The following is a 13,704-nucleotide window of genomic DNA, read 5'->3' as shown; positions in this document are numbered from 1 at the left end:
TCTAATTTCTAGTTTGAAAAAGCTCAGGCAAAACCTCTGATTGGCCAACTCTGGATAAGAGGCTTACCTCACTTCCTCAGCTGTTGCCAAAGGGACAGGATTACACAGGGTCGTGGCAATTCGAAGGCAGCTATGGGATGGAGAGGAGACGGAGAGGAATGTGCCCAAGAGAAGGGAAGATGAAGGTCAGATGATGTCAATACTGATGTCCCATGTAAACATCTGAAACGGGGACCAGGAGCCTGGGCTGGAGTCACCCACCTGCTCACCCCCAGGGGCCCCTGCCCAGGACACAGTCCACCTTGGGTGAAGACGGCACACCTTCAGGACCCTCTGGTTCTAAAGAGACAAGAGAAGCAGAAAACGCATCTGAAGAGGGCCCTGTTTTCTAGAAACATTTCTTTATTTAAAATTTAAAACCATATTACTTCATACAGCAAACTGTGCACTTTGATATATCACAGTGTCTTAAAAAGGAAAATAATCAGATTTGTTTGGAAATTTATTTACATCAGCCTAGAATGATTGGCAAGTAACACAGTTACTATGAAACCCAAATTATTACAAAATGTTTACAAAAAACTATATTCATAGAAATTCTGCATGTCCACAAAGGGCATCCCCTGAATGGCCCAGAGACCAGTGTGTGGGAACTATGTTTAGTGGGATTGGGAGGGCGTCCAGGCACTCTGGTCTGGGTGGTGGGACAGGCCAGGGGTCTCACATGGTGCTGTTTTGGGGCTTCACCAAGGGGCTGGGAACCCAAGTCCCCATCGTGGGAGGCACAGCCAGGAAGCTGGCCCAGGCAGAGGTGAGCTGGGGGCTTGGAGCACAGTGGCAAGGGGGCCCCTGGAGCCTCTTGTTCCTGTCCTGGAGTCAGGACAGGCCCATCCTCAGGAGGCTGGGTTCTGGTATGCTCCGGTCAGGACCCCAAACAGAGGCAGACCCAGAGTTAAGTGCAGACCAGTCTGACGCATGGGGCTGAAGCAGAGGGCAGACCGCTGACCACACGGAAGCCCACTCCAGACCCTTTCCCACGTGGTCCAGAGATGCTCTCGCCGGTGATGGAGCCGAACCACTCGCTGAAGGGTTAGAAGGGAAAGAACAGACGGATCCGAGTGTGGTAGGGACGGAGGTCTGCAGGTACCGCAGGGGCGGGGCCAGGCTCTATGCCAACTGCCCTGCAGGGGAGGTGTGGCAGGGGAGAGGGGGCAGACAGATGGCACGAGGTTGTGCTCAGACTGCCTTCTGGGCTTCCCCTCTTTCACCTCCTGTCACTGCTCTGCTCACATCTCTGGCTCCCCTGTCACTCCCTGACAGCTGACCTTGCGGTCAAATGGGGCTGGGGAGATTGTCTGGGGTGGGACAAACTCATGGCTGGAATTGCTGGGTCCACAACTGTTTTCTTACATCTGGAGGCCTCAGAGTTTTGATCTGTAAAATAGAGATGCTGCGGGGTGATTTGAAGCCTGTTCTAGAAGACAGGGGCTGGGATATTGGACTGGCATGCTGGCAATACCCAGGAGGCCGTTCTCCTGAAAGAGTTTTTCTTAGCTGGGAGCTGGGTTGTCTTTGTGTATGGTTGAGAATGTGAGGCAATGGCCTCTGCCATACTCCAGCCTTCTAGGGTATTCCAGGTGGAGCATCCCTGGAGGCTGGGCAGACAGGTATTGAGAGCTGGTCCAGCGAGTGGCCCCCTCTTTCCCAGCCCTTCCAGCTCCCTGCTAACTGCCCTGGGACTGCAGCTGTCATATTGGTTCAGGAGCCCAGTACTGTACGACACTGCCCCCCAGACAGAGGCCCGAGAATCCTCAGAGCCTCTCAGATGCAGACAAGGCCCTTGGACCACTCCTGTCGTCCTCAGGAGGCCTATCCACCAGCCCCTCGGTTCTCCCTTGCTCCTCAGGTTCTGCAGCTCTGACGTGCATGGGCCCTTCCCGTCCCCAACAGGGCTCTTCACAGCCCCTGCCGCAAGCAGCCTCCATCCCAGACTCTGCAGCTGCAGCCCCCACCGCTCACCTGGTCCCCACCCACACTGGCTGGGTAATGTACACTCTGTGTGCAGACGTGCGGGGAGGGGTGCGTATACACATGGGCTACAGGTCATATATACACTGTGCATATATATATATATACAGCATATATATATATCTTTTTACATTCATATATATACTGTACACAACTTTAACCTTCTACCAAAAACAGTTTTGTGACTTTCATGTATGGCCTCAGCTCTGAACTTCTAACTCCTGGGCAAAGCCAGGACAGAGAGGAAGGCTCCATTCAGGCTGGCCGGAGGACTGAGGGCAGGACCTTCTACTGGGGCCCGTTCCAGATGGGTCCTCCCAGCCTGGGGCTTTTCCAGATGGGTCTAGTCCAGAGGCCCATCTACAGAGCTGGGCGTACTTCTTGAGTCTGTCCACGGGGCTGGGCCTATCTCAGAGGTTAAGTCCATACAGCTGTTTGTCCAGATTGCTAAGGCCTTCCCAGATGACTGTCCACATGGGACCAGAGATGTGGGCCAGAGCAGAGAGCTGGGAAGGGTCTGGGAAGGGATGGGCTTCATGCTGAGTGATGAAGCCACAGCCGCCAGCCCACACATGGCACGCCCACCTGGGAGATGTCGGGGAGGGAGCTTCCCACTGTTCTGGGTGAGCGGGTGCCTGTGTCTGACTTCTGCTTTCCTGGGGCTTAGGGAGGGAGTGACTTCTAACCACGTGGAGCCTTCTCTCCACTGCCAGAGCCCTCCTCCATCCAGGGCTGGACTTGCCCTCTGCCCATGCCTGGGGCCTTGTGGGGAACCCGTGGGCTCGGCTAGTGGAGACAGAGTCTTGGCTGTGAGCAGGGGAGGTGCTTCCACCCTTCAGAGACTCAGAGTCAGCCCCTTCGCCAAGGGGGCCTTACCTGTCTTGAGACACACACCCAGCGTGGGGCCCACTGAATGGTGACAAAGTTCTCAGGTTTTTCTTATCTGTCCACAGAAGATGGACCAGTAACTGGTCAAGGGGAGAGAGAAAAGGAGGCCTCGTGGCCCCACCCCCAGGGCCTTGGCAGGGTGTGTGTGTATCCAGCGCTGCCCCTCAATCTGGCCAGTTGGAGCAGGCTGAGGGGAGGCACTGGCGTTTTGGGGTGGGGGATGGAGGTGGAAGGTAGGGGTGCTCTTCTCTTCAGGGCCGATATGTGCTGGACAGGAACAGTCCAGTGCCTGCTTGGGCCAGTCCCATCCTCCGCTCTATTCAAACCAGTGTTGAGCTGCCATGACCTCAGTGCCTCCGTGTGTGCCCACGTGCACTCGCCATGGCTCAGATCCACGCCGCGGGCAGGTGGGCGCGCACTCGCCATGGCTCAGATCCACGCCCGCGGGCAGGTGGGCCTGAACGTTATTTCCACTTGGCCCACCTCGCTGGGAATAGTTCCCTGGCTCCCACCCCAAGACGCAGCAGCACCTTCGTGCCCTGGGACAGAGCTCACATTCCGAGAGAAGCGACCTCCGCTGCACTCTGAATGCTGGGCTGGTCTCGGAGACAAACACAGGTCATCAGGCAGAGTTGGAGCCATTATCCACACACGGACATAAGGCTCGAATGGAAGGCGATATCAGGCTGCGTGTCCTCCCATCTCCATGTAGGACTTGAGAAATACTTTCAGTCCCTTTCAGGGGATTTCCCTAATGGAATTGTGCCACTGAGTTCCACCTTCCTCCCCTCCTTTGATGACGTTCTTCCTACCCCACCACCTCCTAGTCTTCCTGCCATCACAGTCTATATATGTGCATAGCCTCAGAAGAAATGACACGTTCATGGCGTGTCACACACAGAAGCACACACACGGTCGAGTGTGTAATACGAACATGGACATGGGCGTGTGCTATGAAAGTAGACCACATAAAGAGAGTGGCTCATGTCTGTGATTGGTGAGAAAAAATTGGCAAATACCTTCATCAGAATCTGGTTATCTGGAAATTGCCCAAAACAGTCATTTTCCCTTCAAATAGGACACTCCACAGAGAGCAAAGGAGTCACGAGCTGTGGGTCCCTAAAGAGTTTCCTCCCCACTTGGCCAGTCTCCCCAGGCCTATGTAATCTCAGCAAATCTTTGTGACAAATGACCTCTCTCCATGGCAGAAGTGTACCCAGACTCTAGTTCCCTTCCTGATTGTCCATTTCTGCTCCTATTGTGAGCTGGAACATATGTGCACCTTTGAACACACATATGTGAACACACACACATGAAGTCCAGGCCCACGTGGCTCCTCACATACAACATGCACTCCCTTGTGCTGTGCACCGGTCTAGTTCCCTCCACTGCACACACACATGCACACGTGCTCACAAACAGACCCCTGGATGACATGGCTTCTCCATTTAAACTTATTTAGCTTCTCCATTGGAGAAGGCAATGGCACCCCACTCCAGTACTCTTGCTTGGAAAATCCCATGGACGGAGGAGCCTGTTAGGCTGCAATCCATGGGGTCGCTATGGAGAAGGCAATGGCACCCTACTCCAGTACTCTTGCTTGGAAAATCCCATGGATGGAGGAGCCTGTTAGGCTGCAATCCATGGGGTCGCTATGGAGAAGGCAATGGCACCCTACTCCAGTACTCTTGCCTGGAAAATCCCATGGACAGAGGAGCCTGGTGGGCTGCAGTCCATGGGGTTGCGAAGAGTCGGACATGACTGAGCAACTTCACTTTCACTTTTCACTTTCATGCATTGGAGAAGGAAATGGCAACCCACTCCAGTGTTCTTGCCTGGAGAATCCCAGGGACGGGGGAGCCTGGTGGGCTGGCGTCTATGGGGTCGCACAGAGTCGGACATGACTCAAGCAACTTAGCAGCAGCAGTAGCTTCTCCATTAAAACATATTTTATCTTGTCCTCCACCCTCTGCCATTAGGTGCACAAAAGCGCGCACACACACACACACATAAGCATACACAGTTGTTCACATATGTATACATATGTATACTCACCAGAACCCCAATATGGCATGGCTTCTCCTGTTTTTACATGTATGGGGTCCTGCTGCTTGTCCAGATTTATCTCCTTCACCCCAAATTCACACACACGTGCACACACACACACATCAGAACCCAAAGGATTCTCCTATTATTGCATGCCCAGGACTCTGTTACATGCCCTCATTTATCCTTCATGCCCAGCCCCCAAAGATCAGACATATGAAGATACACATATATGCGCACGCACACACAGACACACATACATTCCTACATCCAGGAGCTCACAACAGCATGGCTTTTCCTATCATGATGTGTGTTGGCCACGTGGCATTCCATCCCTCTTCTCCCACCTCCAGTGCTCACAGCCTGTCAGAACTGCTGTGGCCCTGGGAACCAGCTGGTTTGGCCCAGTTTGGAGAAGGGACGATAGTTATCCCATGTGTCCACTGTGCTCTCCTGCTTTGGGACTCCTGAGGAGAGTTAGAGATTACCCTTCACCCCAGCTGAGAAGGTTCTTGAGACCTAAATGTGACTCTTTTCTTAACCAGGGTCCCAAGCAGTAGCAGAAGAGCGGCAGGGGGTGGCTGGCTGGTGTCTCCTGGTCTCTGTACAGATTTCCAGCCCCCTTTCCCTGGCACAAAGCCTGCCCTCTGCCCTTGGCCATGGGCAGCCTTGCTGGCCTCATCATGCTCTCTTTAAGGACACTTTGTTCCTAATCCCTCCACGTCTCGTTCTCCTCCCAGAATCTTACGTCTCAGACCTAGAGTATCTGTCCCAGCTGGCTGGAACCCACATATCACCTGGCCCACCCCTCGCTGCACCTCCTCTGCTGAACCCCCAAACCCCACAAGGTCCCAGCTCCTCTGGACAAGAGACCAGGGGCCACCACAACCTTGTATCTCTGTGTGGGGTCTTTGGTTAATCCTCCAGGAGGCAGCTTCAGCCTCCCCACTCCAGGGGCCTCTACCAGGGAGGCTATTCTGCTCCCTGGAAATTTTCTTTCTCTGGGGGGCATCTTCAGGTTTGACAAGTCCAGGAGGCATGGAGTTCTTTAAGCGCCCCCCAATCCAGCTTTCCCCATCTACCCCAAAGTGAGCCTGTGCCGTGGACTTGATCCTCCTTGGAGGAAGGTGACAATGTTCACGTCAATCTAGGCTACTTTCCTCCTTCCATGATGACAGAAGACGGTCAAGGTCAACTGGCCAGGAATGGGGAGCTGCTGAAGAGTAGATGGCAAAGAGCTCAAGCGTCCTAATGCCACTGGGGTTTAGAAAACAGCTTGGAAACCAGCAAAATAAAATCCAATGGCTCAAGGGCCTGTGGGATTTCCACGGAATCCACTGTTCCTCTGGCCGAGTCTCCGGGCATCCTTTGCGAGAGATCCCGCGGGTCCTTTCTCCTCCGGTCACAATGGGGAGGAGAATTTGCTCTGACCACTCTCCCACTCCTAGAGACCTTCTAGAGGAGCGGGACCCTTTGGGACATTGTCCGGAAGAATTCAAATTGGCATTCTCTGTGCATCCTCCTCTCTCCCAGACTCCAAACTCCTCTTTTTCCCTGCGAGGCTCCTGCCTTTAACTTTGCCCAAACAGGGGCTCCACCATGGGTGGTGTCAAGTCCAGGAGATGAGGACCATGTGAGCAGCCCCTGGGGGATGAGTTCTTCCTTCTGACCAGGCATGTGGGGTGGCTGTCCTCCAGCTTCAGCTCCCATCGGCAGCCAAACGATAACATCCTTTTCGGTACCCAAGGTCTGTGTCTCTGGTCTCATAGTCAAGTTCCAGGAGGCCTGCCCTCGTGGGGAAGGAGCGGCAACATGAGAGCTGTTTCCTGTTTTCTTTGGCCCCTGCAGGGCCATGGTAGAAACTTCTGACTATAGAAGAGAGTTGAGGGGCAGGTGAATTTGGCCTGAGAGAGGCATGTGCTTCCTTTGGCCTTGGCTGTCTTGGCTGGCAGCTTTAGAAACCCACAGAAGAAACAAGAGGAGGGTGAAGCCCAAGCAGCTGGCCTGGGGGCCTGCTGGTTTCCTGGTAGGTAAGGGCAGAGGGCTCTTGGCCCAACAGGCAGGCAGCAGCTCTGGTCCCCAAGTCCAGTGTGGGGCTTGGGGATGTTCTTCCAGTCTCCTTTGCTTTCCTCCACCCTGCCCCCAGGCCGGCGGTCCCCACCCCACCTGTGCCTAGGGGAACACGGGGGCCAATGATGTGCTGCAGGTCATGCTGTCTTTGCCTGGAAGCCGGCGATCATTGAATGTGTGCATGTTGATGACGGCGTCAGTCTTGACCATCATGGGAGGCTGTGGCTTGTGCTTGACCCGACGCTGGCAGGTAAGGGAGAAGCGGATCTCGTCAGCCACGGTGCTGCAGAAGGAACGCTGGGGTCGGGGGTGGGAGGGAAAGGAGCACAGGGGTGAGGCCTGGCCATGGAACTCCAGCCAACTCCTCCCCTTCCTCCCAGAGCCTGTGCTAAGGCCTCCAGGTTTCCTTCACACCTTTTCGCCACCTGCCCTCTGCCCACTGCAAGGTGATTAGTGTGAGTTGTTGTTGTTTAGTCGCTAAGTTGTGTCCAACTCTTTTGCAACCACATGGACTGCCAGGCTCCTCTGTCCATGGGATTTCCTGGGCAAGAATACTGGAGTGGGTTGCCATTTCCTTCTCAGGGGATCTTTCCAACCCAGGGATTGAACCTCATTTCTTGCATTGGCAGGTGGGTTCTTTACCACTGAACCACTAGGGAAGCCCAGGTAGTTTGGAGAGCAGCCCAGAAAGCATCACGTCCTTGTTGGAATCTAAGGTGATATCATCTTAGCCCCATTTTACTGATGAACAAACTGTGGTTCTGACTGGCATGCACATTAAAGTCTGAGTAGTTCACCTGCCTGACTTTTCTCCACTAGCTTCTGAGGGCAGGAACCAGCAGTTTCATCCTATGAGCCCAGCCTCCAGCTCTAGGCCTGGCTCAGAGTCAGGGCTTAAGAAACACTTGATGAATATATGGATAACCTCTGTGAAAGGGGTTCCCACTGAAGGGAGGAGTCACTTTGCTCCCATTCAGGAAAGTCTAGTACAGATTTCTCACTGGGAAGGTAGTCCCTGTAGGGCTTTTGCTGGCTTGGGTCCCTGTGGGCATCCAAGAGGGACAGCTCAAGTGCAGCACTGCCCACAGGTATCTGATGGCAGTGGCTTCTACGAGACCAGCTGCCAGAGGCTGTCCCATGGCTTGTCGAGAAGGCAGCAGGCTGTCAATGCCTCAACTTGCCCGGGGAGGCCTGGGCATCAGCACTCAGATAGGTTGTAGTTAGGTCATATGGTACTGGGGAACGAGGACTTGGCTTTGAATTCTGTCTCTTACCCTCCGTGTGACCTCACCAAGCTTCCTCTTGTTCCTCCACTAAATGCAGGACATCTTCCCTCCTTTCCTCCCCTTTTCATTCTGCAACTATTTACCGAGACCTACTCTGTGCCATTTTCATACTGTTTATACTGTTCGTGGGGTTCTCAAGGCAAGAATACTGAAGTGGTTTGCCATTCCCTTCTCCAGTGGATCATGTTTTGTCAGAACTCTCCACCATGATCTGTTTTGGGTGGCCCTACACAGCATGACTCATAGTTTCATTGAGTTATACAAGGCTGTAGTCCATGTGACACTGAAAGATGAACTCCCCAGTTCAGTAGGTGCCCAATATTCTACTGGAGATCAGTGGAGAAATAATTCCAGAAATAATGAAGAGATGGAGCCAAAGCAAACACAACACCCAGTTGTGGATGTGACTGATGATAGAAGTAAAGTCCAATGCTGTAAAGAGCAATATTGCATAGGAACCTGGAATGTTGGGTCCATGAATCAAGGCAAATTGGAAGTGGTCAAACAGGAGATGGCAAGAGTGAACGTCGACATTCTAGGAATCAGTGAACTAAGATGGACTGGAATGGGTGAATTTAACTCAGATGACCATCATATCTCCTACTGTGGGCAAGAATCCCTTCGAAGAAATGGAGTAGCCATCATGATCAACAAAAGAGTCCAATGAAGTACTTGGATGCAGTATCAAAAACGACAGAATGATCTCTGTTCATTTCCAAGGCAAAGCATTCAGTATCACGGTAATCCAAGCCCTGACCAGTAATGCTTAAGAAGCTGAAGTTGAATGGTTCTATGAAGACCTACAAGACCTTCTAGAACTAACACCCCCAAAAGATGTCCTTTTCATTATAGGTAACTGGAATGCAGAAGTAGGAAGTCAAGAAACATCTGGAGTAACAGGCAAATTTGGCCTTGGAATACGGAATGAAGCAGGGCAAAGGCTAATAGAGTTTTGCCAAGAGAACACACTGGTCATAGCAAACACCCTCTTCCAACAACACAAGAGACGACTCTACACATGGATATCACCAGATGGTCAACACTGAAATCAGATTGATTATATTCTTTGCAGCCAAAGATGGAGAAGCCCTATACAGTCAGCAAAAACAAGACTAGGATCTGACTGTGGCTCAGATCATGAACTTCTTATTGCCAAATTCAGACTTAAATTGAAGAAAGTAGGGAAAACCACTAGACCATTCAGGTACGACCTAAGTCAAATCCCTTAATGATTATACAGTGGAAGTGAGAAACAGATTCAAGGAATTAGATATGATAGACAGAGTACCTGAAGAACTATGGACGGAGGTTCATGACATTGTACAGGAGACAGGGATCAAGACCATCCCCAAGAAAAAGAAACGCAAAAAGGCAATGGTTGTCTGATGAGGCCTTACAAATAGCTGTGAGTAGAAGAGAAATGAAAAGCAAAGGAGAAAAGGAAAGATATACCTATTTGAATGCAGAGTTCCAAAGAATAACAAGGAGAGATAAGAAAGTCTTCCTCAGTGATCAATGCAAAGAAATAGAGGAAAACAATAGAATGGGAAAGACTAGAGATCTCTTCAAGAAAATTAGGGATACCAAGGGAATATTTCATGCAAAGATGGGCACAAAAAAGGACAGAAATGGTATGGACCTAACGGAAGCAGAAGATATTAAGAAGAGGTGACAAGAATACACAGAAGAACTGTACAAAAAAGATCTTCATGACCCAGATAACCACAATGGTGTGATCACTCACCTAGAGCCTGACATCCTGGAGTGCAAAGTCAAGGGGGCCTTAGGAAGCATCACTACGAACAAAGCTAGTGGAGGTGATGGAATTCCAGTTGAGCTATTTCAAATCCTGAAAGATGATGCTGTGAAAGTGCTGCACTCAATATGCCAGCAAATTTGGAAAACTCAGCAGTGGCCACAGGACTGGAAAAGGTCAGTTTTCATTCCAATCCCAAAGAAAGGCAATACCAAAGAATGTTCAAACTACCACACAATTGTACTCATCTCATACTCTAGTAAAGAAATGCTTAAAATTCTCCAAGCCAGGCTTCAACAGTATGTGAACCGTGAACTTCCAGATGTTCAAGCTGGATTTAGAAAAGGCAGAGGAACCAGAGATCAAATTGCCAACATCTGTTGGATCATTGATAAAAGCAAGAGGATTCCAGAAAAACATCTATTTCTGCTTTATTGACTACATCAAAGCCTTTGACTGCGTGGATCGCAACAAACTGTGGAAGATTCTTAAAGAGATGGGAATACCAGACCACCCAACCTGCTTCTTGAGAAATCTGTATGCAGGTCAGGAAGCAACAGTTAGAACTGGACATGAAACAACAGACTGGTTCCAAATAGGAAAAGGAGTACGTCAAGGCTGTATATTGTCACCCTGCTTATTTAACTTATATGCAGAGTACATCATGAGAATTGCTGGGCTGGATGAAGCACAAGCTGGAATCAAGATTGCCAGGAGAAATATCAAGAACCTCAGATATGCAGATAGCACCACCCTTATGGCAGAAAGTGAAGAAGAACTAAAGAGCCTCTTGATGAAAGTGAAAGAGGAGAGTGAAAAAGTGGGCTTAAAGCTCAACATTCAAAAAACTAAGATCCATGGCATCTGGTCCCATCGCTTCATGGCAAATAGATGGGGAAACAGTGGAAACAGTGTCCGACTTTTCTTTTTGGGCTCCAAAATCACTGCAGATGGTGACTGCAGCCATGAAATTAAAAGATGCTTGCTCCTTGAAAGAAAAGTTATGACCAACCTGGACAGTACATTAAAAAGCAGAGACATTACTTTGTCAACAAAGGTCCATCTAGTCAAAGCTATGGTTTTTCCAGTGGTCATGTATGGATGTGAGAGTTGGACTATAAAGAAAGCTGAGCGCTGAAGAATTGATGTTTTTGAACTGTTGGACTCTTGAAAGTCCCTTGGACTGCAAGGAGATCCAACCAGTCCATCCTAAAGGAAATCAGTCCTGAATAGTCATTGGAAGGATTGATGTTGAAGCTGAAACTCCAGTGCTTTGGCCACCTGATACGAAGAACTGACTCATTTGAAAAGACCCTGATGCTGGGAAAGATTGAAGGCGGGAGGAGAAGGGGATGACAGAGGATGAGATGGTCGGATGGCATCACTGACTCAATGGCCATGAGTTTGAGTAAACTCTGGGGTTGGTGAAGGACAGGGAGGCCTGGTGTGCTGCAGTCCATGGGGTCACAAAGAGTTGGACATGACTGAGCGACTGAACTGAACTGAGCTGAACTCTGTGCCAGGCACTGATGTTCTAGGTGTTAGGAACAGAGCACTGAAAAATACAGACAAGGTCCTAGCGCTCAGGGAACACTGATGATGGGATAGAAACAGATAATATACATGTGAACAAATAAATAGTTTCAGAAAGAGATAACTATTAAGAGAATAAAGCATTGAAATGGGATAGAGTTGGGTGGGGAGTGGGGATAGGTGGGAAAGACTACTTGAGCTTCAGCTGATGACCAGAAGACTCTAAGAATATGGGGCTCTGGGAGAAGCACAGTGCAGGGTGCTGGAACAGCATGTGCAAAGGCCCTAAGGCAGAAATGTGCTTGGCTGGTTAGGGACTAAAAACGTGGCCAGTGTGTGTGGAGCAGAGTAAGAGAGGGGAGAGTGGGAAAGAGGAAGCTGGAGAGGTGGGTAAGGACTAGATCCTGTAGGCTTTTTAGTGGAATTTGGAGCGCATTTCAATTGTAATGTAATTCTAATGTAACCTAAAGGATTTGATTGTTCTTAGATGAATCATAATTTTTAAAACCATTCCCAATTATTGAACATTTAGGTTTTCTCACATTTTTTTTTCACATTACAATGAACACGTCAATGAACATTCTTGTCAATAAAATTGCACATGTTTTGGCCACTTCCATTGGGTACATTTCTAAAAGTAGAAATTGACTGATCAAAACATGTAGCCTTCTTTAAAGACTCTGGCCATACTGCAGAGTTACCTTCCAGAAACTTACACTCTTGGACTCCTCCTGAGCAATGTGGTAACATGTCCCTTTTCTCACACCTGTGAGAACTTGAACACCAAGAATTATCTTTGCCCTTCCTCTTTGCTCACTCTGGCTTACTGATTAGAAACGACTCCACTGAATTTTGGGTGGATGTGTAAGTGCATCTTATACAGAAGACTTAACTGCAATCTCCTTCCACACTTGTCCTGTCTCCTTTTCAACTTCCCTGTGAGAAGAGCTTCCCCACAGACCACTGGCCCTCCACTCAAGGTACACATTCAAATCACTCTGTACACTTTCTTAAGAAGCCATTCCCAGGGGCCACCACAGACTAATTAAAACATAGTCTCTGGGAGTGAGGCCAGGGTATTAGCACTTAAAACACTTTCTCCCTGTGATTCCAATTTGCTACTGGGACCCAGAACCACTGCCCAACCACACGTGAATTAATCAGAGGGGGTGAACCTAGCAAGCTTGGGTTAACCCTCTTAACTCTTTTTCTCTGTTAAACTTTTGATTATGGAAATTTCCAAAAATATGCAGAAGTGAAGAGAACAGTATAATGAACCCCTGTGTAAGCATCACTAAGCATCCACAATTACCCTAGAGGGGTTTATGCAGGGGAACGACATAGTTCGAATTAAGTTTTAAACAGGGCACGGGCTGCTGTATGGAAAGCAGCTGGTGGAGAGAAAGAGAGGAGGCAGGAAGACCCGACCAGGCTAGTGTGTGGTCCAGCTGGGGATGATGGGCATGGCCTAGCATGGAGCCAGCATGATGGGAAAGCGTGCAGAATGGAGCTGGTAGGGCTTCCTGGAGAATGGGACGCAGAGTGGGCTATGGGGGGAGGGGTGGGATCGGACACCACCTTGCCCCTGGCACCTAAGGAGTGTGAAGCCAGTGTGGCCCCTGATCTGTTCCGTACCTTCCCCAGGCCCGCTCCAGTTCTTGGAGGTTTACCTGCTCTCGCTCTGCGGTCTTGCGGAGCTTGTACACAAACTCGCCCACAGCCACCAGCACAGACAGGACCAGCCCGGCGGCGAGGACGATAAAGATGCCCCCGATCTTCTGGATGCCCAGGGCGCTGGCCTCTTTGTTTTCCTCCTCGGGACACCCGCTGCCCCGCCACCACTTCTCCTTCATGATGTGCAGCTTGTCCTCCTCCTGGAGCTGCAGGATGGCAATGGTGATCTTGTCCCGGTACGGGGAGCCTGGGTGGGGGAGAGGGGGCCCTGGCCATCAGTGGCCTTCAGCCCATCTGTGCGCCCCCGCCAACACCCTGGCAGGGGCTAGCCACCGTCACTAGCCCTCTCAGCACACTCTTCTGAAGGGGACCCCCAGTGCCAGGAGGCCCCTCTTTTAATTCATCAATGGTGTCTCCACGGAT

The 13,704-nt window shown here is 50.5% G+C and overlaps 1 protein-coding gene across 1 annotated transcript in view; it reads right to left on the bottom strand.

Moving 5' to 3' along the window:
• Nucleotides 1-425: 425 nt before the first annotated feature.
• GRIK3 (glutamate ionotropic receptor kainate type subunit 3) overlaps nucleotides 426-13,704 on the bottom strand; it is a 252,701-nt gene continuing 239,422 nt past the window's right edge. The window contains exons 15-16 of the mRNA XM_005893256.3: nucleotides 13,278-13,528; nucleotides 426-7,329 (exon numbers count right to left, since the gene is read on the bottom strand). Of these exons, the coding sequence (XP_005893318.1) occupies nucleotides 7,135-7,329; nucleotides 13,278-13,528 (446 nt within the window). The 3' untranslated portion in view covers nucleotides 426-7,134. The remainder of the gene's footprint in view (nucleotides 7,330-13,277; nucleotides 13,529-13,704) is intronic.

This window comes from Bos mutus, chromosome 3, assembly GCF_027580195.1.
Source record: "Bos mutus isolate GX-2022 chromosome 3, NWIPB_WYAK_1.1, whole genome shotgun sequence".
NCBI lineage: Eukaryota > Metazoa > Chordata > Mammalia > Artiodactyla > Bovidae > Bos > Bos mutus.
Note: the sequence above shows the minus strand (reverse complement) of the source record. Positions and strands in the feature narration are given on the sequence as shown.